General features: G+C 40.3%; 2 protein-coding genes across 5 annotated transcripts; both read left to right on the top strand.

Annotated features, from left to right (window-relative positions):
- The first annotated feature begins 1,630 nt into the window (after nucleotides 1-1,630).
- alg13l.L (ALG13, UDP-N-acetylglucosaminyltransferase subunit-like L homeolog) lies at nucleotides 1,631-13,726 on the top strand. 2 transcript variants are annotated; one of them, NM_001091408.1, is given in 4 exon segments: nucleotides 1,631-1,742; nucleotides 3,563-3,725; nucleotides 5,683-5,821; nucleotides 13,515-13,726. In NM_001091408.1, coding segments are annotated over 4 exon segments (498 nt in total). In that variant the 5' UTR covers nucleotides 1,631-1,658; the 3' UTR covers nucleotides 13,627-13,726.
- A 3,777-nt stretch (nucleotides 13,727-17,503) lies between these two features.
- atxn1l.L (ataxin 1-like L homeolog) lies at nucleotides 17,504-24,141 on the top strand. 3 transcript variants are annotated; one of them, XM_018257900.2, is made up of 2 exons: nucleotides 17,504-17,638; nucleotides 20,839-24,141. In XM_018257900.2, the coding sequence occupies exon 2, from the start codon at nucleotides 20,953-20,955 to the stop codon at nucleotides 23,044-23,046; it is 2,094 nt and encodes a 697-aa protein (XP_018113389.1). In that variant the 5' UTR covers nucleotides 17,504-17,638; nucleotides 20,839-20,952; the 3' UTR covers nucleotides 23,047-24,141. The 3 variants fall into 3 exon arrangements, with proteins under 3 accessions (XP_018113389.1, XP_018113393.1, XP_018113390.1); XM_018257904.2 differs by lacking the exon at nucleotides 17,504-17,638 and adding an exon at nucleotides 17,708-17,726; XM_018257901.2 differs by lacking the exon at nucleotides 17,504-17,638 and adding an exon at nucleotides 17,737-17,925.
- Nucleotides 24,142-27,935: the final 3,794 nt, after the last annotated feature.

A 27,935-nucleotide genomic window follows, 5' to 3' on the forward strand; every position in this document is an offset into this window, starting at 1 on the left:
GACATTTCAGTAACAAGCTGGGACTGAGTACTGAGCTGTCAAAATCAGGACGCAGAAATCAGGAGAGTTGGGAGGTATGTATAAGGGCCTCGAAATGTAATTAAGTGGTTTGTAAAAGGTAAAAAAAAAAAAGGGAGGAAATTGACTACAGAAAAACTATAAATAAACTTTATGAGCTGTAGTTGTGACTCTATACCAACTTAATACTTGGTTAAATAATAATGTGTTTACATATTATGAATTAATTCTGATGTGCAGCAGTTAGGGTTGCCACCTTTTCTGGAAAAAAATACAAGTGTTCCTATATATTTATCTTTTTTCCCTATTAATAACATTGGGATCAACCGGCCATAAAATTCAGGCCAGTAAAATACAGGCCAGGTGGCAACCCTAGCAGCAGTCCCCTAGTTACCACGGGCAAATAGCTGCTCCTGGGAAATTTTTTTGGCATCACTTCCCATACACTCAGGATCAAAATTATATCTACACCCAATTATTTGTTGATGCATGGATTGCATGCTATTTTTGGGAACAACTTGTAAGGTGGATGAAAATGGTGTTGTATGAAAATGCAGTGAAAGCTGATGTAAATGTGAGAAAATGAATGATATGTGTATGTGTGAATTTTGATGTTAAAAAGTTGTTAAAAAGGTGTATTTACAAGGCAGTGAGTTCCCATTAGTTATATAAGGGTAATATAATGGTGTTATGTAAAATGTAGTTCCTGCCCCTGCCACTAGAGGGAAGTAGTGAGACAGGACAGAAAAGGTATAAAAGGGATGGTTCCACCCAGGGAGTGGTCAGTCGGATTGGAAGGTTAGATAGGTAGAACTGTAATGGGGCACTAGGTGCCATAGCCAGTGAGGGCAAAGTTAGAAAGGGTAGCTGGCACCCCACCAAGGAGTAAGAGGCTTAGTAGCCGTGGCTACCCGGAAAAGCTAGGGGGCGCTGCTGTGGTGGCCTGCTGGCTGAAGGAGGGAGGTGGCACACGGAAATTCCTACCGGGGCGAGGTGGATGACGTACGGCAGACTGCCTGGCCGGTAGGTGGTGCAAGAAAGGCCAAGAGGATGGGTTTCGCAAGTCCAGGGAGACTGTGGAAAATACCTGTAAGTCTGTAAAAAAGATATACTGTATGCTGGTGGTGAGTTGATTTGACAATTCTTTGAATAAAACTATTTCAAGTTTTTTTAAGAACTTTGGTGTAGTGTGCCTTTAATCACTGCAGGGGCCCTACAAACTGCCGCCCTAGAGGATGTCTGTAACTTCAGGGTTACTTGTTTGAAGAGGCACATTACAAGCAATTCATAAAGTGAGACAGGAAGGAATAGTGGACATCAAGCACAAATATGGAGAAGTGCAAGTGGTACACCGTAAAGTAAATGTTTTGTCTGACAGCCAAAGCCTCTGTTTTTCTCTTCTTATATTATAGACTTAATCCAACTGGTCTCCCAGCAGTTGAAAATCGTGCTCTCTTTGTTCTTTCCTAAACTAGAATAAGCTGTATTCACACACAACCAATCAAAAGCAAAGTTAGAAATGGGAAGAGTGTGACGATGTCAGCAACCAATCAGAGAGCGTCTTTCATTACATGAGGAAATGACGTCCTTCAGCCAGCTGCAGCAGGGAACAGTCCGTGTAAACTTCACTGCAGGGGAGAATGGGGAAGACTGTGTTTGTTACAGTGGGGACGACAAGCTTTGATCATCTAATCTCCTGTGTGTCTGCAGAAGAGACTGTCACGGTAAGGAGAGCCATGCACTGCTGTTTCACAAGCATAGCCTTGTTGTGAGCATTCATTTATATAAGTATTTGGAAGGCTGATTTAATTAAGTCAGTTAGTCAGGCGTGTTATTTGGGAGAGCCGGGTTTAATTCAATCGCCTGTCATACCGTGCATTCTATTCCTGCACGTAATTAGTTGTAATGTGTGTGTGCAGTGACAATCACTGTGCTAATGTAAATGATGCGGTCTCTGCTCTAAATTGGATAGATGGGCAATTATTATTATTATTATTAATAACATGTTTTTTTAGAGTGCCACCATATTGCACAGCGCTGTATTATAAAAACAACTTTATTTGCAATAAAAATGTTAGTGAGCGGGTGTCCGTAATCTTTTTTTTGGGTTATTACTCTGAAGTCTGCAGTGCACACCAGTTTAGATGTCAGTGAAATAGAAATAGCAGGACCATCTGCCATCCATTTTGTATGCTTACAGAAACTGGGCTGCAGACTCGCAATTCAGTTGTTCATAACTTTAAAACTGATTATTGTAACTAAATAGTGAAATATATTATTTTTGCTGTGCAGACAACAGGAGGCTGGACAAATCCACAAGGGCTAAGGCACATGGGGATATTTGTTGCCCACAGAAAATCTGCACTACCTGTGTGCAAAAAATCCCCCGAAAATGCCTTTTACCCTAAGTAACACATGGAATGACACATGGAATGTCACATGTAAAGTGTTAATCTGCATAATCAATGAAAAATTCAGTAGAAGGCATTTTACAGTGAAAATGTCTCTGCCATAAGCATTTCAGACTGAGATGTCTTTTACATGGCTTTGTGTCTGTCTTTTGTTTTCTGCAATCACCTGGATGAGTCTTTCTTGCAGAGTCCAGGTTAGAATTCACTGAAAAATGTTCGACTGAAGGACTCCACTAATAAACCTTCTCAACCAAATTAACAAAACCTGTATGGGAAAATAATAATTATAAATCCACTAGTTCAGATGCATGTTCTGAACAGTTCTCATTCAATTAGCTGCCTGGGCTCTTCTGTTCTGTCCTGCCACTTTCTCTTGTATGATGAGCTGTTCTTAAGTTGTTGGGCCAGCAGCAATGTGTGCATGTTCAGGGAGTCGGTAGTTAAGAAATGGCCTGTAACATAAATTAAAAAGGTGTGCACTTGGGTTGAGCAGTGAGTATAACTTAAATGGGACCTGTCACCCAGACATAAAAAGCTGTATAATAAGTCCTTTGCAAATTAAAGATGAAACCCATATTCTTTTTTTCTTATTAACACATCCATACCTGTTGTAAAGGTATTTAAAAATGTCTGTCATATCTGGCCAGTCCCTCCTCTATGCCTAGGCAGGGCAGGCAATTACTTTCTAGATGCCACTGCCCTCCTCACATTCCCCTTCCTCCTCACCATCCAATTGTGTAGCCAGTACATGGACATGGGCATCAGGTGCCCCATTCTGACACATAAACAAGATTTTGGAGTGATGATGTCATTGCACTCCTCACATTCCCCTTCCTCCTCATCATCTAACTGTGTAGCCAGTCCATGGACATGGGCATCAAGAGTGATGCAAAGCTTGCCTTGATAACAGTGTCCACAAAATGGTGTCTGCCTGCTTGCTGTGATTGTGAATTCTAAGACTAAAAAAACATGTTTTTTTAATAGTGTAAGTAAAGTTTGTGTTGCATGACTAACAGCATATAATTATTATTTCTAAGGTGACAGGTCCCCTTTAAAGGATTAGTTCACCTTTAAATGAACCTTTATTATGATGGTTAAAACAAGGTGTTTATTGTTTCCTTCTTTCTCTCCAGATTCTCAATGGCCTTGGCTATAATAGACTGGTTCTTCAGATTGGTAGGGGGACCATAGAACCAGCGCCATCTTGCACATCTGACTTCTTGCTGGAATTTTTTCGATACAAAGAATCTCTTGAGGAAGACATTAAGAGTGCAGATCTGGTAATAAGTCATGCAGGTATTTCTTGGTTTGTCTTTCTAGAATCCAACAATAAATCTTTTCCAGCGGCAGTTCTTGAATATTGCTGATAGATTAAAGGTAAAGCACAAAACATAGATGCTTAACCAAATTTAATTAAAACAACACCCTGTCGAGTTATGAGTGAAAGGATGCAGATTAGTGTTTCTTGTCCAAGTGTAGATATGCAGAAAAAGAAAACACCAATTGTGTTATTGCTCTTTGACCTGCTGAAGGTGCAACTTTATCATTTTGAAAGTAAATCCTTCCATTATGTCTGGGGCAAGGGTAGACCTAGACTAGGTCTTCCCCTTCTGAAACGCCCTAGACAAGATGGAGGAGTCGCCCTCCCAGACTTCCACATCCTATATCTAGCTGCACAACTGTCACATGTTTGCTCGCTAACCCCAGATGGTCCGTGCACTCCTCTCTACAAAAGCTGGCAACAGGGGTGCAATAAGCAGCTACCCGCTTGGCAAGGCCTAATAAATATTCCCTTGAAGCCTGACAGGTCCCCACTAAACCAAGCATCCACATCTGCTTACACAGCTGCCAAAAAAATCATGAAATACATGACAATGGACCTGGCCACCCCCCTTTGGGGTAACAAAGCCCTAGGCAAATTAGCCAAAATGGTTCCCCCTAAGTGCTGGCCAGAATGTGGAATTCTAACTATTGGAGACATCTGGGAAGGGGATGGAATGGTACCATTTGCAGCTCTTAGAAAACAGAGCAACCTTCCTGCTAACCAATGGTTAACTTACTACAGAGTAAAGGGATACCTAGGGAAGGTGCACAGGCTCTCCCACATAAACATAGCAGAGGACCCAGTGATAAGTCTAATTAAACAAGGCCCATCGAAATGTAAGATTTCAACCTTATATAAGCTCATCACTACTACTCAGGCGAACTCCACTAGTTTAAAAAGCAGACTCCTATGGGAAAGAGATGTAGGGGACTTGACAGACACCCAATGGAAATTAGCACTCAAATCCCCCAGGTTGGTCTCAAAGGACTGTAGGCATGAACTCCTCCAGCTTTATCTAATACACAGGGCCTACTACACTAAAGACAAATTGCACAGAATGTTCCCAGACCAATCCCCTTTGTGCAACAGATGTAAGACGGAGGTTGGATCCCTCATACACACTCTCTGGCAATGCTCAGCACTGCAACAGTTCTGGGAACAAGTCTTGGGTCATACGAGCAAAGACATAGACACATTGATACATGCAGACCCGGTACTATACATACTAGGGGTGACCACAGATCAGAGCATGCTGACAGATAAGAAACAGCTGTTAACTAGAGCACTATTCCATGCCAGAAGGCTCATAACTGCAAATTGGAAATCAGAAACCCCCCCAAGTATTGAGGCATGGGTGGGGGCAATGCAGGATGCATGTAAGTTAGAACTGCATATATATAGGAGAAGAAGCACACTCCAGCACTTCACAAGGGTATGGTCGGGGTGGATGGCTAATAATGCGGACATGGAGGACCCAAATAGGGATGACCCAGGGTAAAGCGCTCCAAGTAAGGTAGGGACTACTAACTCAATACTAAACTAAAATATTATTGATACGCATGAGTGATGATGAAATGTTATATGCATAAATAACAATAATGTACACTGCTGAGAAATGTTCGGTAATAAAGGTGAACTGTTATCTTTAAGGATTATGCCAATCTGCGCATTGGCTTGTAATGTGAATGCACTGTTGAGTACTCTGTCATGTTTGAACTGTTCAATAAACCTATTTTGAACCAAAAAAAAAAATCCTTCCATTATGGCATTAAGGTCACAAATAGGAAACTGGGCAGACATCAAGAAAATATTATGGTGCACCAGGTCAGTGACAACATTTTATCTCAAAAAGATTTGTCAAGTTCAAAAAACTTTCCTTGACAGCACTGCATAGCATAATGTTCTATAACTTTCTCATTTTGATCCCAGGTGCTGGGAGCTGTTTAGAAACACTTGGGGAGGGGAAACCCCTTATAGTTGTTATCAATGAACAACTAATGTCCAATCACCAAATAGAACTAGCAAAGCAGCTTTATAAAGATGGACACCTCTTTTATTGCACATGCAGGTAAGTGCTTTATTGTAACCCAGTGCCAGAATGTACCCAATGTGCAGTATTCAAAGGTTATAGAATACATTCCAGGGCCAGACAGCAAATCCTTTACACAGAGAAACCATCTCCTTTGCAGCTTACATGTCCTGTTAGGGTGAAATTAAAGGCAACATTCACCTTTTGACACATTTTTTTTGATTATTCTACCACAACTGGTTTAAATGTTTATTCTGTTACTGTATCCATTGTTCTGTCTTTGGGCTGTTAATGTTTATTAAAGGAGAAGGAAAGTCATTTGCCACTTGGGGTGCCAAATGTTAGGCACCCCCAAGCGATTGACACCCTGACACCCTAGACCAGTGCTCCTATCAGCAGAAAACTGCACCTGCCTGGGGTTCTACCAATGAGTACCACGGAGCAATCCTTTTCCTGCTCCTTCTTTCTGCTTGCAGCAGCGAATGCGCAGTAGAGTGGAAAGCCGAACGTTCACAATAAAACCGGCTATTTCATTCTACTGCACATGTGTCTGCCCTGGAATATTTGAAGAGTGAAGAAGCAGGAAGAATATCGCTCTGTGGTGCCCGCTGGAAGAACCCCGGGCTGGTGCAATTTTCTCCTGATAGGAACACAGTCCGGAGTGTCCGGTAAGTAAATACAATCATTTGGGGTGCCTAATATTTGGCACCCCTAAGTGGCAAATTATTTTCCTTCTCCTTTAACCCTTTAACCGCCAAGCACGTACGGCGTACGTGCTGGCGGTTCAGGGCTCAGGCTGCCAAGAACGTACCTCGTACGTTCTTTTGCAGCTGAGCCCTTCTCTCTGCATCGGCGGCTTTTGCCGCCTCTGCAGAGAGTCAGGAGGGTAGACAGCCCCCTGGGCAACGTGGCTGGGGGGCTGTCAAGTCGGATCTGCGACGCGATTGTCGCAGATCCGACTTCAAAGTAGCAGAAGCGCAATGTAAGCGCTGCTGCTGCTGGCTTACCTCCTCCTCGTCGCACCACGCGCCCAGTCACTTCCTGCTGCGCAGTAACTCTGCAGACACGCTGCCAGGAGTCGTCCTTCGGTTCCAGCGATCCTCCTGCTACAAAAACGGTAAGTGCACTTTTTTTTACACACTTACCTGCACTTACACATACCTACAGTACATTTATACACTTACATGAACATTTTAGTAAAAATTTGTGTTTTTTTATTTTTTATTTTTTTATTTTAGCACACTTAGTCGATTTTGTACACTTATTTACACTTAATTACATGTATTTGCACACTCAGACAACTTTTATTAGTGCACAAATATGTATACACAAAAACTCACAAACAGGGTTTTTTTTTTTTTTTTTACTTATTCATTGTACTGTTTGTTTTGCCTAAAAGCATGTTATTTTGACAGCGTGACTATTGGATAATCGATTTCGGCCACTAATTACGCTGCCGGATCAATTATTTTGTTATTTCATTGATTTACGCTATTTTTGTGGTTTTATTGCAATTTTATCCATGCATTATTGTTCCTTATGTATCTCTAGTATAGTTTTGCTGTTTGGTGCTTTGGTATAGAAAGATTTATTTTACTTAGTTTGATTCGCCAGAATATATGCTTTCCAAAAATATATGGGTTTCTGGGGGTCTTTTTACAGTTTTGGGGTCTTATGGCACATAACGCACAGTTGGGGCTCTCTTTTCTGCAGCTTAGTTGGCTAGCGTGAAAATTCATAGGCATGTTTTTCATTTGGGGTCTGTACACGCCACATACTTTGGTAAATCTATGCATATTGGGCATCAAACTATTTAGTAGACCTCTGACGTCCATATTTAGGGTGATTTTTCTTTATACGTAAAACAGTGTGTGTGATAAATGCGGCAAACTGCAACAATTTTAGGCGATTTTCAGAAATGTAAAAACCTCTGCGTTTAGAAAAGCTTTGCAGTTTGGTGTAGAAAGACGTCTTTATCTTTTTTGGATTCGTCAGAATGTGTACTTTCCAAAAATATATGGTTTTGGGGGGGTCTTTGCTGTTAGGAGGGTCTTGAGGCATATAATATGAAGTCAAGGGTCTATGTTCACAGAAGGCGAATCGGCAGCAGAGAAAAATCATATGCACTATTTTCATTTTGGGTCCGCACATGCCAGCTGCCTTGGTATATCAATGCATATTGGGCATCAAACGGTTCAATTGACCCTTGGCATCAGTATTTATGGTGTTTTAGAATTGTATGTAAGAAATTGGGTGAGATAAATGCGGCCAATTGCAATATTTTTAGGCAATTTTCAAAAATTTAAAAACTGTTGCTTTTATCGCCAAATTTAGGAAAGGCTTGCGGCTTGGTACTTTGGAGTACAAGGACATGCATACCCAATTTGGATTCGTGGGAATGTGTACTTTCCGAAAATATATGGTTTTCTGGGGTGAATGCACTTTTTTTTACCTTTGCTCCCCCCAAAACTATGTATATGTGTTGATTTTGCAGTACCTGAAATGACAGACCATATGGGGGTCTTCCTTTTGGGGCCCCTATATGCCACGTGCTTGGGTACATCTATACATATTGGGCATCAAACTGTTCAGAGGACCCTAGGCTTTCATATTTGGGGTGATTTGTCTTGATACCTAAAAGTATGTGGGTAATACGATGCTGCAGGGTAGATATTTTGAGGTGATTTTTGGAAATGTCACCTAAATCACCAAATTTAGGAATGATTTGTGGCTTGGTACTTTGGCGTAGAAAGACATGCATACCCAATTTGGATTCGTTGGAATGTGTACTTTCCGAAAATATATGGTTTTCTGGGGTGAACTTACTGTTTTCTACTTTTGCCCCCCCCAAAACGATGTAAATGTGTTGATTTTGCAGTACCTGAAATGACAACTATATGGGGGTCTTCCTTTTGGGGCCCCTGTATGCCACGTGCTTGGGTACACCTATACATATCGGGCATCAAACTGTTCAGAGCACCCTAGGCTTTCATATTTGGGGTGATTTCTCTTGATACCTAAAAGTATGTGGGTAATACGATGCTTCAGGGTAGATATTTTGAGGTGATTTTTGGAAATGTCACCTAAATCACCAAATTTAGGAATGATTTGCGGCTTGGTACTTTGGCGTAGAAAGACATGCATACCCAATTTGAATTCGTGGGAATGTGTACTTTCCAAAAATATATGGTTTTCTGGGGTGAACTTACTTTTTTCTACATTTGCCCCCCTCAAAACAATGTAAATGTGTTGATTTTGCAGTACCTGAAATGACAGACCATATGGGGGTCTTCGTTTTGCGGCCCCTATACGCCACGTGCTTGGGTACACCTATACATATTGGGCATCAAACTGTTCAGAGGACCCCAGGCTTTCATATTTGGGGTGATTTCTCTTGATACCTAAAAGTATGTGGGTAATACGATGCTGCAGGGTCGAAATTTTGAAGTCATTTTTGGAAATGTCCCCAAAATCACCAAATTTAGGAATGGTTTGCGGCTTGGTACTTTGTAGTAGAAAGACATGCATACCCAATTTAGATTCGTGGGAATGTGTACTTTCCGAAAATATATGGTTTTCTGGGGTGAACTTACTTTTTTCTACCTTTGCCCCCCCCAAAACGATGTAAATGTGTTGATTTTGCAGTACCTGAAATGACAGAACATACAAGGAGGGGTCTTCATTTTAGGGCCCCTATATGCCACGTGCTTGGGTACACCTATGCATATCGGGCATCAAACTGTTCAGAGGACCCTAGGCTTTCATATTTGGGGTGATTTCTCTTGATACCTAAAAGTATGTGGGTAATACGATGCTGCAGAGTAGATATTTTGAGGTCATTTTTGGAAATGTCACCAAAATCACCAGATTTAGGAATGATTTGCGGCTTGGTACTTTGGCGTAGAAAGACATGCATACCCAATTTGGATTCGTTGGAATGTGTACTTTCCGAAAATATATGGTTTTCTGGGGTGAACTTACTGTTTTCTACTTTTGCCCCCCCCCCCCCCAAAACGATGTAAATGTGTTGATTTTGCAGTACCTGAAATGACAGACTATATGGGGGTCTTCCTTTTGGGGCCCCTGTATGCCACGTGCTGGGGTACACCTATACATATCGGGCATCAAACTGTTCAGAGGACCCTAGGCTTTCATATTTGGGGTGATTTCTCTTGATACCTAAAAGTATGTGGGTAATACGATGCTGCAGGGTAGATATTTTGAGGTGATTTTTGGAAATGTCACCTAAATCACCAAATTTAGGAATGATTTGCGGCTTGGTACTTTGGCGTAGAAAGACATGCATACCCAATTTGGATTCGTTGGAATGTGTACTTTCCGAAAATATATGGTTTTCTGGGGTGAACTTACTGTTTTCTACTTTTGCTCCCCCCAAAACGATGTAAATGTGTTGATTTTGCAGTACCTGAAATGACAGACTATATGGGGTCTTCCTTTTGGGGCCCCTGTATGCCACGTGCTTGGGTACAACTATACATATCGGGCATCAAACTGTTCAGAGGACCCTAGGCTTTCATATTTGGGGTGATTTCTCTTGATACCTAAAAGTATGTGGGTAATACGATGCTGCAGGGTAGATATTTTGAGGTGATTTTTGGAAATGTCACCTAAATCACCAAATTTAGGAATGATTTGCGGCTTGGTACTTTGGCGTAGAAAGACATGCATACCCAATTTGGATTCGTTGGAATGTGTACTTTCCGAAAATATATGGTTTTCTGGGGTGAACTTACTGTTTTCTACTTTTGCCCCCCCCCCAAACGATGTAAATGTGTTGATTTTGCAGTACCTGAAATGACAGACTATATGGGGTCTTCCTTTTGGGGCCCCTGTATGCCACGTGCTTGGGTACACCTATACATATCGGGCATCAAACTGTTCAGAGGACCCTAGGCTTTCATATTTGGGGTGATTTGTCTTGATACCTAAAAGTATGTGGGTAATACGATGCTGCAGGGTAGATATTTTGAGGTGATTTTTGGAAATGTCACCTAAATCACCAAATTTAGGAATGATTTGCGGCTTGGTACTTTGGCGTAGAAAGACATGCATACCCAATTTGGATTCGTTGGAATGTGTACTTTCCGAAAATATATGGTTTTCTGGGGTGAACTTACTGTTTTCTACTTTTGCCCCCCCCAAAACGATGTAAATGTGTTGATTTTGCAGTATCTGAAATGACAGACTATATGGGGGTCTTCCTTTTGGGGCCCCTGTATGCCACGTGCTTGGGTACACCTATACATATCGGGCATCAAACTGTTCAGAGGACCCTAGGCTTTCATATTTGGGGTGATTTGTCTTGATACCTAAAAGTATGTGGGTAATACGATGCTGCAGGGTAGATATTTTGAGGTGATTTTTGGAAATGTCACCTAAATCACCAAATTTAGGAATGATTTGCGGCTTGGTACTTTGGCGTAGAAAGACATGCATACCCAATTTGAATTCGTGGGAATGTGTACTTTCCGAAAATATATGGTTTTCTGGGGTGAACTTACTGTTTTCTACTTTTGCCCCCCCAAAACAATGTAAATGTGTTGATTTTGCAGTACCTGAAATGTCAGACTATATGGGGGTCTTCCTTTTAGGGCCCCTATATGCCACATGCTTCGGTACACCTATACATATTGGGCATCAAACTGTTCAGAGGACCCTAGGCTTTCATATTTGGGGTGATTTGTCTTGATACCTAAAAGTATGTGGGTAATACGATGCTGCAGGGTAGATATTTTGAGGTGATTTTTGGAAATGTCACCTAAATCACCAAATTTAGGAATGATTTGCGGCTTGGTACTTTGGCGTAGAAAGACATGCATACCCAATTTGGATTCGTTGGAATGTGTACTTTCCGAAAATATATGGTTTTCTGGGGTGAACTTACTGTTTTCTACTTTTGCCCCCCCCCCAAAACGATGTAAATGTGTTGATTTTGCAGTACCTCAAATGACAGACCATATGGGAGTCTTCCTTTTGGGGCCCCTATATGCCACGTGCTTGGGTACACCTATATATATTGGGCATCAAACTGTTCAGAGGACCCTAGGCTTTCATATTTGGGGTGATTTCTCTTGATACCTAAAAGTATGTGGGAAATACGATGCTGCAGGGTAGACATTTTTAAGTGATTTTTGGAAATGTCACCAAAATCACCAAATTTAGGAATGATTTGCGGCTTGGTACTTTGTAGTACAAAGACATGCATACCCAATTTAGATTCGTGGCAATGTGTACTTTCCGAAAATATATGGTTTTCTGGGGTGAACTTACTTTTTTCTACCTTTGCCGCCCCCCAAAACGATGTAAATGTGTTGATTTTGCAGTATCTGAAATGACAGACCATATGGGGTCTTCCTTTTCAGGCCTCTATATGCCACTTGCTTGGGTACACCTATACATATTGGGCATCAAACTGTTCAGAGGACCCTAGGCTTTCATATTTGGGGTGATTTGTCTTGATACCTAAAAGTATGTGGGTAATACGATGCTGCAGGGTAGAAATTTTTAAGTGATTTTTGGAAATGTCGCCAAAATCACCAACTTTAGTAATGGTTTGCCGCTTGGTACTTTGGTGTAGAAAGACATGCATACCCAATTTGGATTCAGGGGAATGTGTACTTTCCGAAAATATATGGTTTTCTGGGGTGAACATACTTTTTTCTACCTTTGCCGCCCCCCAAAACGATGTAAATGTGTTGATTTTGCAGTATCTGAAATGACAGAACAAATGGGGGGTCTTCCTTTTGGGGCCTCCTATGCCACGTGCTTGGGTACATCTATTCATATTGGGCATCAAACTGTTCAGTGGACCCAGGATTTTATATTTGGGGTGTTTTACATTGATACCTAATGATGTGTGGGAGATATGTTGCTGTAGAGTGGAAGCTTTGAGGTCATTTTTCAAAAAATTCACCAATTTCTATAAAACATTATAACTTTAGGAAACAATTGCAACTTGGTGGTTTGGAGTACAAAGATATTTCTACCCATTTTTGATTCACCAGAATCTGTTCTTTCTAGTAATGGGTAGTTTTCTAGGGTAAACCTACTGTTAGCGGAATGTTTGGCCTTGAAATCAAAAGTATGCCGTTTGGGAAGTGTTGCTTTGGAAATTTGGTTGTGTACTGCTTGTAGATTTTGAGCTATACAAGTGAGAAATCTCCATAAAACTATATATATTTGGTATTGTCGCGTTCAGGAGACATAGACCTTTCTAAATCGGCTGTGTTCTCGTACATAAAATGAATGATGTTTCTGATATATGTGATTGTTCTTCGTGCAACATGATTTTTTTCATTTTATTTGACACTTAGAATCCAATATTTTATTAGAGAAGTAGAATTACACCAAAATTCTTGCATATTGTGAAAGTTCAGGTTGTCCTGAAAAAAACAATACATTGTTTTCCTGGGTTAACTAAAAGACCACCCCAGGAAAGGCCCTTAAAGTGAAAGAGTGCAAAATATCTAAAAACTGCTTGGCAGTAGATGTTCGCATCTAGGACAAAACGGCTGGCAGGGAAAGGGTTAAAGAGTGATTATACATTTAAGTTTATCATAAGTCATATACTGTGGCTACTGTTTTAATGAAAAGAAAAATATGCTGTAAAAAAAGAGCTACATCAATCTCCCAATTACTGTCTTGTGTTGTGTAGTATTTCACATGATGTAACTTATGTAACATTTTATTTTTATTTTCCCTAAATTTACAGCACCCTTGGGAACACACTTCAGAAAATGGACCTTTCATCCTTGAAGTGCTTTTCTCCCGGAAGGCCAGAAAATTTTGCTACATTTTTAGATAAAATTGTGGGAATTAAATAATACAAATAATTATTATATATAGATGTTTTAAGAATTATTGTGATTAATGAAAGTCCTGCACTGTTTATTTTAACAATAAAAAAATACACTTTTCAAACTAGCTGCTTTATATGATTTTTCTAATCCTAACTTCTATCATGGCTGTAACTTAATTGGAGACACGTTTGTACTAAAATGGTGACATCATGAAAAGAAGTCTGTGGAGTCCACAGAGTGTCATTGGCAGACAGGGGGCTGCAGGTCTCCAATTGGACATCCTAGTTCTAAGCTATCTCTCAGCTGTTTTATGTATTTTCATTTTTGTAATGTTGCAGGACTGAAATTGAACTGAACTTTGCCAGAACATTTCATAGTTCCATTTAAAGTGATTGCAGGGGGTAACTATCCCCCCCCACACAAAAAAAACAGAGGATGAAATGAAAGACTAGAGGGTTAGAAGAGAGTTTGAAGAAGAAAGAAAAGCTTTGTGCACTTGGGGGTGCCAAATGTTAGGCACCCCCAAGTGATTGTATTGACTTACCTGAAACCCCGGTGCAGTTTTCTGGTGATAGGAGCACTGGCCTGGGGTTATACCAGTTAGCACCACAGAGCGTCTTCTTTCTTTGAATTTCCCGGGGCAAACGCATGTGCAGTTAACGTTCAGCTTTTAATTCTACTGCTCATGCACAGCCACGCGAAGGAAAGAGGAAGACGGAAGAGGCTCGTACCGTGGTGCTCACTGGTATATGGTGATTTTTAATTAATTTACTTATGTTTCTTTTCTCCTTATATTTGTACTAACTTTTTCTCTTTCACATTTTTGTCATGTTCTGTTTTTTTATTTACACTTTCATTAGCCCTTATTTCTTGTTTCTACTTCTGATTTCATCCATCCTTCGTGAACTATTATTTTCACAATTTTTATCCCTCCTAGTCACTTGCATCTTTATCTTTCCCTTTATAACTAATCTTGTGCCTTCAATTTAGTCCCCCTCTTTTTTTCTCCCCTGTTGGGTATGTGACTCCTTTTTGCTATCACATTGTGCCCTGGTGTGTACCTCTAGGTTTCTCCATGTCATTTCACTTTTTTTTTTAAACCAAGGTTTTATTGAGGGACTGAGTACAAACAAGGTTTCCAAGCAGTTTATCATTTCACATTTGATCACTGGAGGTGGAATGTTTATGTTTAATGCAGATGTAAGATATTTTAGATCTTTTCTCATATGATTTAGTAATCATATATATTAATATTTATGTACACCGCACTCTGCGTCAAAACAATAAATTAACAAAGTAAACGGGTCATAACAATATTAGAACAGGGGTAAAACACCACAAGTGTTTTTGCCAGATGGTGTCGAAACGACAAAATGCAATAAGTTGGATGTAGTCACATGGGTCAAAATATAATGAGACTGATACAAAAATCTGATGCGTAAACTATATGGAAAATTTTCAATCTGATGCAACACGACTGCGAATGTTGCATACCGTGTCTTCATCAAGATAAAAACTGATGGTGTTGGAAAGACACTTTTCTCTTTGAAATACATTGACTGTCGGATGTAAATGCTTGAACAAAAGACTCCATTAAAATTTATCTGATCAGACTTTAAATTACAGCTGTGGGGGGTCAGATTTTGTAACATCCTACAAAATCTTATACTGTTGAGTGGTGTATCATGGCCTGATCAGATAAAATCTGACCTACAAAATCTGATCAAAAGCACCTGTGGAGTTTAGCCCTAAGGTGACCTGTCACTCAGACATAAAAAGCTGAAACGTGAAAACCAAATTCTTTTTCTGTTGCATTCATACTTGTTATAAATGTATTTAAAATTCTTAGCTGTCAATCATATATTGCCCTCTTCACTGTCTATAATAGAGTTTAAATAATTGATATAGCGTAAGTACAGTTTATGTTGCTTGACAACCATAATGATTAAATAGGATTAGGAATTATTTCTTAGGTTGACGGCTCCTCTTTAAAGGGCATGTAAAGTCTAAAATAGAATAAGGCTAGAAGTGCTGTATTTTGTATACTAAATATAAACATGAACTTACTGCACCACAAGCCGAATCAAACAAATAATTTATGCTTTCAAAGTTGGCTACAGGGGGTCACCATCTTGTAACTTTGTTAAACATCTTTGCAAGACTAAGACTTGCACATGCTCAGTGTGGTCTGGGCTGCTTAGGGATCGTCATAAACAAAGCTGCTTGAGTTCTGCATGGCTGGGAAGAAAGATGGGGCTCCCCCTGCTGTTCATAAGTATGATTGTTTCCCTGCTCAGCAGTTGGGGACCGTCTGACAATTCCTATCCACAGCAGTAAATGAAGGGAGAATTTCACTGCATACAGTCAAGTTTCTTATAAAAACTATACACATTTTTTAATTAAAGTATATTGGAGATAGGTTTCTTTTTCATTAAAGAAAGTAAAAATGGGATTTTATTTTTTTGCCTTTACATGCCCTTTAAGAGCTATGTGTTTCAGAAACAAGATTTGTTAAATTAGTGTACCCAATAATAGGGATATGCGAATATTAAGTCTAAACTTAATTTTAGGGCAAGGCCAGACATGGCATTTTTACATTGTGTTTTTAAAAAAGCTCCATCAGGTGTAAATACACCACTGATGCCACACACGACCGTCAACATGCGTTTTCCAGCACGAAGGTTTCTTTTCACAACATGCACTTCTCATTGTTCTCGTTCCCCATAATTCTGCTGGCTGGAAATAGAAAATAGAAAAGCTATTTAGAAATAGAAAAACTATTTACATGCAAAATGGAGCAGGAATGATCGGCAATACGCAACATAATTACATCACCGGCCGTAAAAACTTATAGGCATCATTTATCTCACGAGAATTTGGATGCCATATTTAAAATACACTGCATGTTTACGTAAAGTATGGTTTCAAACTAGCAGATCCCCTAGTGTCTATTGATTTGGTAGTTTCTTGACGTATTGGTGTTTCTGCTAAAAAACGCCAATACTGGAGTCCCATGGTGGATTTTGGCTTGCAAACGCCCTGTGAGAATTGCCATAGTGCGTTTTCCATTAGTTTCAGTGGTAGTGCAGTTTATGCCCGATGAAGCTTTTATAAAAACGCAACGTAAAAACGCCACGTCTGGCCTTGCCCTTCAGATTACTTAATGTTAGACAAACTAGCACACTCTGCATCTTTGGAGTAGATAAGTCTGCTATGCATATACAGTAATGTACAGACCATACTTGAACACCTCCTGAAGCTAGTCTTATTGCATTTTGGTTAACATGTGACCATTGTGTTTGGGCATGAAATAACAGAGTGCGAGGTACACAGTTATACAGCACAGAAAAATAGATAATAGAGTGTCTATTCAACCAGACAAACATGGTTCCTCCCAGTGTAAGCAGTATCTTATACCAAGGATGACACAATTACACAAAGTGATGCATAGATGACAATAATAGAAAGTGAGATGGATGATAGAGAACAGCATTTCCCAGACTCCCAATAACAAGATGATGGATGATAATGATGAGGTCATCAGAATGCCCAAATTACCACACAGAGGCAGCATCTCTCAGTACATCAGTGTTTTTTGCAGGAGGGATCCCTCCTCATAGTACATAGTACTTGTTATTCTAGCTACAGTTTAGATATACAGAAGCTCTTCGGATTTGTGAAAGTTACCTAGGGTTTCTGCTAGGCAAGTATTTTCAGTATTACTTGGCAAAAATGTAATAGGGAAGAATAAGAGTATGTAAATAACTTCAAAGGAATAGAAAACAATACAAACAAGTATTTCCTTTATTATCAGGAGTAAGAGGTGTTCCTAAAGCAAAACCATTGTGTGAGAGCTACTGCGTTACAAGCGGCTTTCGATTGCGTAACGTTGATTTACGGCCACTCGTCACGCCCACAAGACGGCCACCTGATGCGTCACTGCGCTCCGCCAGTCTCGCGCGATGAGACTTGCGGTGTCGGGATTTTCTGTAAGACAGAAGGCTAGGACCCTCCAGTTAACAGTTTTGCGGGAGGTGTAAGTAGTCTTCCGCGATTGCGGGCTGTGTTAGGGTATTCGGGAGGGCTGGGCAGTATGGAAGCTGTGTTGGTGAATGAACACGCAGGTACATTAGTAAGCGCCCTCACTAAGTCTACAGCTCACTGACAGCAGGGAGCCTACTAATCAAAGTAATTGCAGCAAAGCCGGGGCCACTGTAAGAGCCCGGGGCGACTGTTCCCCCTTCCAACCCCCTTGATGGCGGCCCTGCCTCTAGTAGTGTGTCTAGGGCAAAATTCACTGGGCTGGCTCATCAGTCTGTTAAGGTAAGGGTTACTGAGCTCTTCATATACAACTCTGTACACACACAGTATAAACTCATAGCGAGAGCAGGCAACAAGTAGCACGTTCTGCTTATTGTCTATACAGGAGTCAATGGACTAGGAACATGTGTGTACAAAGTGTTCGATAGCCTTGTTTGGAGTAGAATATAGGTGGACGTTTTAAAACAGTAATAACATAAGAACTGCCCCATCTTTCTGCCATGATGTCCTTTTTAAAGGAGACATTTTGTGTAAAAAATAAGAACGTACCAGTGCATTATACTCATTTAGATATAGAAGGATTGTGCTTAAAAAAAGTAGTGTTTCTGGCTGATTTATTGAATATATCTGCAAAAACACTAATAATCCCTCCCTTCTCTTCTGCTTCCTGAATTCCCAGGCTGTGCAGGGGAGCCGGTGGCTCTCAGCTCACTGTACTGTAGGACAGGAACCAATCAGCAGCTAGCAGGACCTGATAGGGAACTGAAGCCTGTCTGTGCTTGTGTGACTGCAGGGATGTGATTGGCTGTCCCCCTTCTACTGTGCTTCTGGCAGGGACCTTAGGACATGCCCACCCCTCATTTGAAACACAGACAGGGATCAGTGCAGTTCTGGACTGGGACTCAAAATAGGACCTGGCATTTCAAATACACAGAGGCCCAACCAGTCCCCCACACCAGCCCACTCCACAGTGACTGTCTGTGGCAATTTACAGCAGCCCCCTCTGGCATTGGACAGAACTCACAGATTGCCAGTCCAGGCCTGGACCAGTGAACATCTACAGGGAGCTCCAATAAAGGGGCTATTTTTAAAGATAATATTCATTTTTAGCACCATTTAAAAGCAACACCATATATTACTCATAACTGCCTACAAAATTAGGGTATTTTCATTTATTCTATATGTCTCCTTTAATGATGGTTTTAGGGGGGAGTTGCCCTTAAAAACATGTTTAGTTATATCCTCTTTGTAAACTTAAGGTGGCCATAGACACACCGATAATATCGTAATTTTCGTATGATATTTGGTGCGTGTATGGTGGGAGACGAGACGACCAATATCGGCAGATGCTTGGATATCGGCCGGCTCGACGATCGGGCTGGCTGGAAAATTTTGATAGGGCGCCTTTGAAGGCACTCGAGCATTGGCCATTGTTGGTGCTCAATCATCAGATATAGGTAAAATTCTATTGTTTCTACCTGTATATCTGATAATTCAACTCTACACTTGTGTATTGAAATAAACAATCTTTTCCATTAAAGATCGTAATTGTAACATCTATGATCACCTTTACTTTATTGGTTCCTTAAAAAAACAGCATGTAAATAAATCCTTGTTTAAAAGCTGCATATCATGTTCATAATTTATAGCAGGGTTTGTCTAATGTGTGTTTTAAATATACCAATATGTGCTTTATTGGCTCACCTTTTGAGTGGAGAGTTTTGTGTGTATGTACTGTCTCCTTACAAGAATAACTTTTTCTTTGTGTTCTACTTGGCCCAGCAGACTTGTAACATTGCAAACATACTATATCATTATTCTCTGTATATCAAGTGGGTAGGCTGCTTGTGACAGCCTGAATCCTATATGCAGATTTATTTATATGCCTAGATCAGTGCTATAACACATTTTAATTGTTAATGCTATTAATTGCATTTTGAAGCCGTTTCTGTCAGTACTTTCCAATTTTCTTGCACACTTCAGTTGTTCTCCTTCTCAGATCTGTTGATGTGCAAACTGGAGTGTGTTTGCCTAATTTATTGTGTGTGTAGGGGTCACAAATTGAAGTTATTAAAATAACATTTCTGAACAACAGATTAAATTTCACGTAGTGCTTCAAATATTGAAGGCAGTTCCCATTTAAAAATAAATCACCAGGTTATGGACCTGTAAAGCAGATAGTCAGGTAATAGTATAAGACAGATAGGTAATAGGATTCTTGTGGTTCTTTATCAAAGTTGTCACTTTCCTTTAGCCTGGGGAATTGGCAGCAATTTTTTCTCTATCTCAAGAGTTTTCGGTCGGCATTCCCCTTGTCTTCACTGGTACAGATTATTAGAGTTTTTACTATTTGACTTGGGACAAGATACTATTTTATTATGATCCTACATGATATTTGCTTGAATTCTTTTTCATACAGAGATATAGACAATATATTTGCATTTACCAGCCGGCTCTGGTTTCAGTTACTTGAAACAGAAGGATACAAAAATCACCTCATTAAAAAAAAAAAACCCTGCTTGTTATTCATGTAAAAGTGAAGAATCTTAAAGCCCTTATGCTGAAGGACTGATTACTAGTCCACGTTGGTACATAGGACAGACTGCACAAGTTTCTAAGCAGCATGCTTAGGGAATAATTACCAATCAGCCCTGAAGATTATAAAAGGTAAAATAGCATTTTCAGTAACTCATAATGTCCTATAAATAGCCCCATTTTCCAATGCTATAGTTTGTTTTTTGAATGTTGTTTGCTCTTGTTTCTGTCACTATAATTTGTCATAATGGTCTCTTACTGAGGTCTAGAAACCCATAGCAACCACATTCATGTTGCTTACATTATTCATGCTGTAACAGAAAAATGAGTGCTAATTGCTGGTTAGTTGTTGGGTAGGATTGCTACCTTTTCTGGAAAAAAATACAAGCTTTCTTAATCTCGTTTCCCTATTAATAGCATAGGCATAAGATTAGTTATTCGGCATAAAAAAACACTGGGCCCAAAATAAATTGAAATAGAAAATATTTGGAAACAGAAAATATAGGCCTTTATATAGTAACAAGGACAACATTTGCGCAGGTCTAGTAGTAACCCACCTGACTGGTATTTTACCGGCCTGGCTGGTAAAAATACTTGACGCCAGTGCTATTAATAGTTAAGCTAAGTAACTAATGTTTAACGGTGTTCCCTTTTGTTTAGCTCTTAGATTTGCAAGACATCCACAGGATGTAAATGGAGTTATCAGAGATTATTCATGTGAAGCATCGATGAAGTTCATAAACTACAGAAATCCCCCGCCGTGCAGGAGACAATATGAAGCCTGCATACGAGAGGAGCCAGGAATGTCTTCCACCAAAGAAACGGGATCTGGCACAAAACAGTGTGAATGTGGGGGAGGAGCACAAGGTACCCAGCTCATCTGCTAATGAAAGCACGACCAGTGAAGCTTTGGGATGGCCCAGGAGTGTGCTTGTAGCAGCAGGCCAGGGACATGGAATAAGTTATGAAGGTGCTGGGGAGGGAGCAGAAGCTGTAACTGTGGATCAGTATGCAACTTTTTACAAAGTTGCTGTGCCTACTGCCTCCTTTTCTTCACCTGGTCTCCACCCAGTGATGAATATGAGCTCTATCCCATCATCCTTCAATGTAGCTTCTCCTTTGATACAGCACCCAGGTATAACTTATCCATCTATTCATTATGCTCCAATTCCACATTCTGCTGTGCAATTCATTGGTTCCCCCTATGCAGTTCCATATACAGTTCCACCAGGCTTTCTTTCTCGAGCTGTGATATCGCCTCCTGCCAATTTAGCTGCTTCTCATGTTCCTCAGTATGTGCCATATAATTCTGTCCTTGTTGAGGGCGTGACTCCACCCCCAGAGGCTCAATCTCCCCATTCCATGAGTAAACTTACTAATGCACAGTCCCCTTCAGTCATTATGGGGGTGGTGCCGGTGGATGTTGCAAAGGGAAGAGTTCCTGTATTTTATCAGCATTCCTCTCAGCTGCCAGTTGCCTATCCTGTGAATGAAATGCTTCTGGCATGCCATCCTAACACAGAACTTTGTGCTCCTTCCCATGCTGATAAAGACCAAGATATACTAATCACTTCTACCAATGGGACACAGAGGATACCTGATAATGTCTCTGGCCATAGGGCCAGTAAAGTAGTAGACTTTTACATCCAGAATGCAGAACAGCTTGGAAAGGGGCAAGGAAATATGGTGGATGGTGATGTTTACACAGGCCTTGCAACACAAAGGACTGAGGCCTCTTTGCTAACCCACAGGAGCACTCCAGACACAGATTTGGAAGTTCAGAGGGTTGTTGGGGGTCTGGCTTCACAAGATTTCTGTTCACCGTCTGTTCAGAAAAAAGACATGTTAAGCCCATTAAATCTTTCACAAAATGCAATTGAGCAGCAGCGGGTGCAACCAAAAAGAGATTCTGTTCATGGAAAACTGCCTAACCCTTCCGAGAGAGGACAGATTGGTATGTATACCGAACAGCCTGTTAAATACACAGAGAAAGCAGCATTAACAGCAAATGGGGAACCTACTAAAGTGAAAACCTGTGCCATGCAGCAGTCATTCCCAGCAACTGCCCGTCAAATATCAAAATTACAGGGGGCACAAGATAGCCATATCTGTGACACTCCTTCAGATAGGAACTCCCCACATACAAGCATTGCATCGAAAGAGCCCCCGCATTCCACTGCTTTACCGTCACACTTCATGAAAGGTGCCATTATTCAGCTGGCCACTGGAGAATTGAAAAGGGTAGAAGACCTACAAACCCAAGACTTTTTGCGGAGTGCGGAAGTGAGCGGTGGCCTGAAAATAGATTCTAGTACAGTTGTGGACATTCAAGAAAACCAGTGGCCAGGCTTTGTGACACTTCATTTCATTGTGGGGGAACAGCAGAGTAAAGTGTGTCTTGATGTCCCCCCTGAACACCCTTTCTTTGTGTATGGACAAGGCTGGTCTTCCTGTAACCCTAGGCAGACAGCTCAACTTTTTGCACTTCCTTGCCATCGGCTTCAGGTGGGGGATGTTTGTATATCAATCAGTTTGCAGAGTGTAGTTAAGAATGATGCCTCATCCGTAAGCTGTACTTCTGCAAGTCAGACTATGCCAAACACCACTGAGAAAGCAGTGTTATATTCTAGAGAGGGTCAGTTGCCTGAGATAGATGGCGAGAAGCACAATCAGCTTAAGGAAAAAGGTCAGAGTTCCTATGTCCAGACCTTGTGTTCTCATTCCTCAGCTGTGTCCAGCTGGTCCAGTTCAGGCGTCCAAAGACATAATGTGCAAAATGCAGATACTCCGCCTTCATCTGCCCGCCACTCTTTTATTCCCCAAGAGGTGAAGTTGTCCATTGAGGGGCGTTCAAATGCAGGGAAGTAACAGCATGCTTCTGAACAGACAAATGATTTGCACAGTACAGAGTACAGGGATAATCAGGCTGTGGCAGGTGCCTTGCTGCAGAATTATGGAACACAGTAGGGTATTACCTAAAAACCCACCCTGCACAGTCATTACCTGTTATTAGTACTACATTGTTTTTTATTTTATTTTTTTGCTTTGTTAGTCACATTATGATATCTTGAAATGTAGTCATTATTTTCTTAATATGAAATGGATTAGTCAAGGCTGAAGGCAGGCAGAATATCCTACTCCTTAATGACAGATGCTACAATGTGACAAAGTCTTTGGGACAGAAAATGTACTGTTTGGTTTCAGATCTTAGGGTCTTCCTTTTTAAACTTACATGCATGGCTGTGGACACTGCATAATTAGCTTTTTATAATGTTTTATGTATTTTTTTTTACACTGCATCCGTGATGATGATCACTGCATCTTTTTTCATTCCTACTTTTCCTGGTATCTGCAGTAAAGCTGGGCTTTTAACTTTAGCCCTGTACATATGCCTAACTGCTACACCTGCTAGTAAATAGACACCCAGATAGTCACTTGCCAGCATAAACTAGCCATAAAAAAAACAAATTAGTTGTTTAATCTAGCTGCCAAAGTTTTGTGAGCCAATTTAACAGTCATTTGGCTTTTGGGACCAATAATCCGATCACATGCGTGGGCTCCAAGCAGACTGGTCAGACAACCGTATGCACTGGCAATTAAGATTATTGGCTGACTTCAATATCAGAGCTGACAAACTGATAAAAAAATCCTGGATTTTGATTGCTGGGTCATTTAGTCTAAGCCAAATCAGTGTATATGTGGCCGGCTATAACAAACAGACTCAAAGAGCAGATCTTTACTGTTTTTAAAGGAGAAGGAAAGCTACAGAGGCATTTTATTGCCAATAGATTAGCTGCAATAGTACAATCTAGAATGCTATATCTATTCTGTGAAATGTTTTACCATGCCTGAGTAAAAAGCTCTAGAAACTTTCTGTTTGTTTAGGATAGGAGCTGCTGTATTAATGTGGTGTGACATCACTTCCTGCCTGAGTCTCTCCCTGCTCACTTATAGCTCTGTGCTCAGATTACAGTAGAGAAGTTAGGGGGAAGAGGAGCAAACGAGCATGCTCACGCCTGGGGCAAGGACCTTTAAGCTGAAGGCAGGAAGTCTGATACAGAAGCCCATGTGTACACAATAGAAGGAAAGAAATGCAGTGTTTCTTTTGACAGAGGACTCAGAGCAGCATTACTTTGAGGGTTTACTGGTATATGTAGGTGGACCTTTTTGATAAGGCTTACTTAGTTTTAACCTTTCCTTCTCCTTTAAGGTTTATTATGAGACATACCTTTGCCTACCTAGTCTTGCTATATAATGTATGTTGATCTTAGATTTTTTTTGTCTTCTACCTGTTTCAGGACACTACATATATGCACAGTTTTTAAGTTGTCTAGCAGAATACTAAGTGTTTATTTTTCGATTTTGATAGCTTCAGGTTATGTCATGATAGAAAAGCCAAACTGGTAAGAGAATTCATAATCCACTTACATGCATCTTACAAATCAGTGCTACATCCAAAGGCTAGAAAATGTGGGTTTGCTCCCTAATGCTGCAGAGAAATACAGTCAAGGAAAATACAATAAACAGAGCACTTTACTAAACCATACAAACCATAGTGTTGAAAGGTACAGTGCCTGAGAGCTCCCGAGTGTGTGTGCGTGCAAATAATCCTTCATTTGGGTGGACCGTCCTATATGTTAAGAAGGGATATGGAGCTCATTGTGTTTAATATATTAAAGATGATAAAATCCTATATTAACTAGTAACCTATTATGCATCCTATGGAGCCTTAGGTATAGGCAGGTGCTTCTATCCTATTATGCTACCTGATCTTTAACAGAGCATTAATCTATATTTTGTTGTGCTTTTTTTTTTTTTGTAACTGTTTTAAATAAATCAATTTGTACTGTATGTTTTACGCCACTGAGCAATCTTGTTTTTCCTATACTATGTCGCTTTGCTACACAAAAAAAAATGTGCTTTACTGCTAAATCACATTTGAAAATATGCTATGTACCAAAATGCATATAAACACCAAAGCTCTCGCTGGGTGTGTGTGTCGATTCTTGTATATAGAATGGTTATGTTTAGAGGCATTAGGGGATACAGCCAAAGGGCCAGTGGAGAAAGGGCTGCTATTGGCCTGATGGATATCAGCATGCATTAAAAAAGACATTAGTAACATTAACATCATAACATTCAAAATCTTGCCTCACAAGCAATCTGTTTCTGGTGTCACTGACCCCAGCAACAAGATAATATTTTAGAAGGTATTTTTATTTTTTATAAATCTGCCTGGATTGTTTCTGTTGTTACGACTACTGAAAAGCTGTATACAACATGCACAACAATACAACTCGTTTGGAAAGCCTGTGTCACCAAAAATATGTTGTTTTAAGGAGATTATTCACTTTTATAGACCAAAAACACACAGTAGTACAATACTGAATTTTTAAAGCATTACAACATACCGATTGCAAGACCAAAAAAAAAGCTCATGCCAAAGTTGGAAAAAATATAATTTGAAATCCCTTATAAAGTAACAATTCACAGCATCTGATCTGCCATATATTCTTAAAGGAGAAGGAAAGGCTGGAGACACTTGGGGGTGAGAAACCTTAGGCACCCCCAAGTGATTGTAGCGACTTACAGAAAAACCCAGGGCCGGTGCTCCTATCAGGAGAAATCTGCACTGGCCCTGGGTTATAGGAGCGAGCACCACGGAGAGATCTACTTCCGTCTTCGCGCAGCTGCGCATTTCCCCGGACTGATGCATGCGCATTTGAACGAAAAAGCCGACTTTAAAGTTAAAGTTCGGCTTTTAGTTCTAATGCGCATGTGCAGCTGCGCGAAGACGGAGGTAGATCTCTCCATGGTGCTCGCTCCTATAACCCGGGGCCAGTGCAGATTTCTCCCGATAGGAGCACCGGCCCTGGGTTTTTGGTAAGTCGCTACAATCACTTGGGGGTGCCTAACGTTTGGCACCCCCAAGTGTCTCCAGCCTTTCCTTCTCCTTTAAAGGGGACCCTTTAAAAATATTCCAAATCCTATTTTATCACTGGAAATTTATAATTATAGCAAGCAGGCAGGAGCCATTTTGTAGACAGTTAAGACAAGCCTTGCATCATCTCAAAATCTTGTTTGTGAACCAGAATGGGGACCTGATTTCCATTCCCATGCCCTGGTTACATAATTAATAATTAAAGAGAGAGGGGGAGTGCAGAGACATCTAGTAAGTGCTAAAGGGAAAGTGAAAGTAATTGTCTGCCCCGCCTCTATGCCTATGGATTTGTCTGCCCCGCCTCTATGCCTATGGATTTTTAAATGAGTTTACAACAGCTATGAATGCTTTAATAAAAAAAAAGAATATAGATTTCACGTTTAATTTGAAAAATACTTTTATTAGACAGCTTTTTATGTCTGGGTGACAGGTCCGCTTTAAGTAGAAATAGAAACCTTCAATGTTACTGAATATACATATACATATAGGATAACACTTCACCTCCAGTAACCAAAGCACACTTTTTTTTTATCACAAGAGCCACTGACAGTAAGTTGATCCTAGTAAGCCAAATACTTCTTCACAGTCAGATTCAAAATGAGTGAAGAAATGAAGATTTCTTTCTATTGCAAATGATCAAACTACAAATATTTGTTAAAGATAGCTGCTTTTATTCGCTTTTTGAATATCACCTTGAAGCTTGCACTTTGTGGCTTCCTATCTGCTAGATATTCTATGGTACAAGGATAAAACATTATAAATATGAATGCCAGAAGTCTTCTGAATAGTACATGCATAGTGTTACAAAGCTATGTGGCATGTAGAGACCCCATACCCTGTCTGTAAAGTGAAAGAGCAGAAAATGTTCAGTTATCTGGTGGCAAGTAACACAAATGATGAGCGAAATTCATCTGGCAGTAGCGAGGTTAAAAGAAAACAGAGATTATCAAGTTCTTAGGGTACGTAGTATCCAAAAGCAGACAGCTCTGGACTAAACCCCCCCAATTCTGATGTTTTAATATAAAAGCATTCTCAAATGTATGTTCCTTTATGTGCTTTTTAAAATGTAGCTATTTATAAAAACTTCTTGAAAGAGGATCCCATGCCAGATACAGAATACGTCTTAAATGGAAAATACAGTTTCATCAAAAGTAGATTTCAATTTATTTTTTCTACAGATGTGGAGCAGTGCTGGTATTGATTAGTCTGCCCATGGTACACTATGTATCTGCAGCACCATGAAGTGTACAGGCAGGTAGGGGACTGTAAAAATACCTTGGAGTATCACCTTTGGTCCACAGGCCTCAGGTTTTAGTAAGGGTAAACAGTTTGCATTTTAGTGGGCAGAAAAGGAAACTGGATCCTTAGCCCATGGCACTTTATAGCTGATATGAGCTGGTCACAGATGCAAAGATAAATTCAGAGCATTTACAAATATGCACATGATTACATTGTATCTTACAATATAGTCCAAAGGCAACATGGAGGCCAAGTAACAAACCTGGTTACACAGTAAGAAGTACAAGCAAAGCAGTGTGAGCAAAAAAACACTAACTTAAGCTGGCCATAGATGCAAAGTCGTACAAAATGAAGATTCATATGATTTTAAAACGGTGTGTGGAGTCTCCCGACAATTTTTGTACCATGTTGATTGGTCGTTTACTCGATGGGACAGGTTAAACGATTTCTTTTGGCTACAGATAAGATCTCTGAATATATAGCCTTTGTTCTTTTTACTACTTTATTTAATCCGAATGGTTAACGGTAGCGCGTCAGACTGAAACGATCACTCGTTCATCGCACAAAGAATATTCTG

This window comes from Xenopus laevis, chromosome 4L (assembly GCF_017654675.1).
Source record: "Xenopus laevis strain J_2021 chromosome 4L, Xenopus_laevis_v10.1, whole genome shotgun sequence".
In the NCBI taxonomy this organism is placed as follows: Eukaryota; Metazoa; Chordata; class Amphibia; order Anura; family Pipidae; genus Xenopus; species Xenopus laevis.

Coding starts and splice junctions, on each gene's coding strand:
- alg13l.L (XM_018256621.2), top strand. CDS start 5,751: ATGTCCAATCACCAAATAGAACTAGCAAAGCAGCTTTATAAAGATGGA. Junction 5,822..13,514: donor CTCTTTTATTGCACATGCAG/GTAAGTGCTTTA, acceptor CTAAATTTACAG/CACCCTTGGGAACACACTTC.
- atxn1l.L (XM_018257900.2), top strand. CDS start 20,953: ATGAAGCCTGCATACGAGAGGAGCCAGGAATGTCTTCCACCAAAGAAA.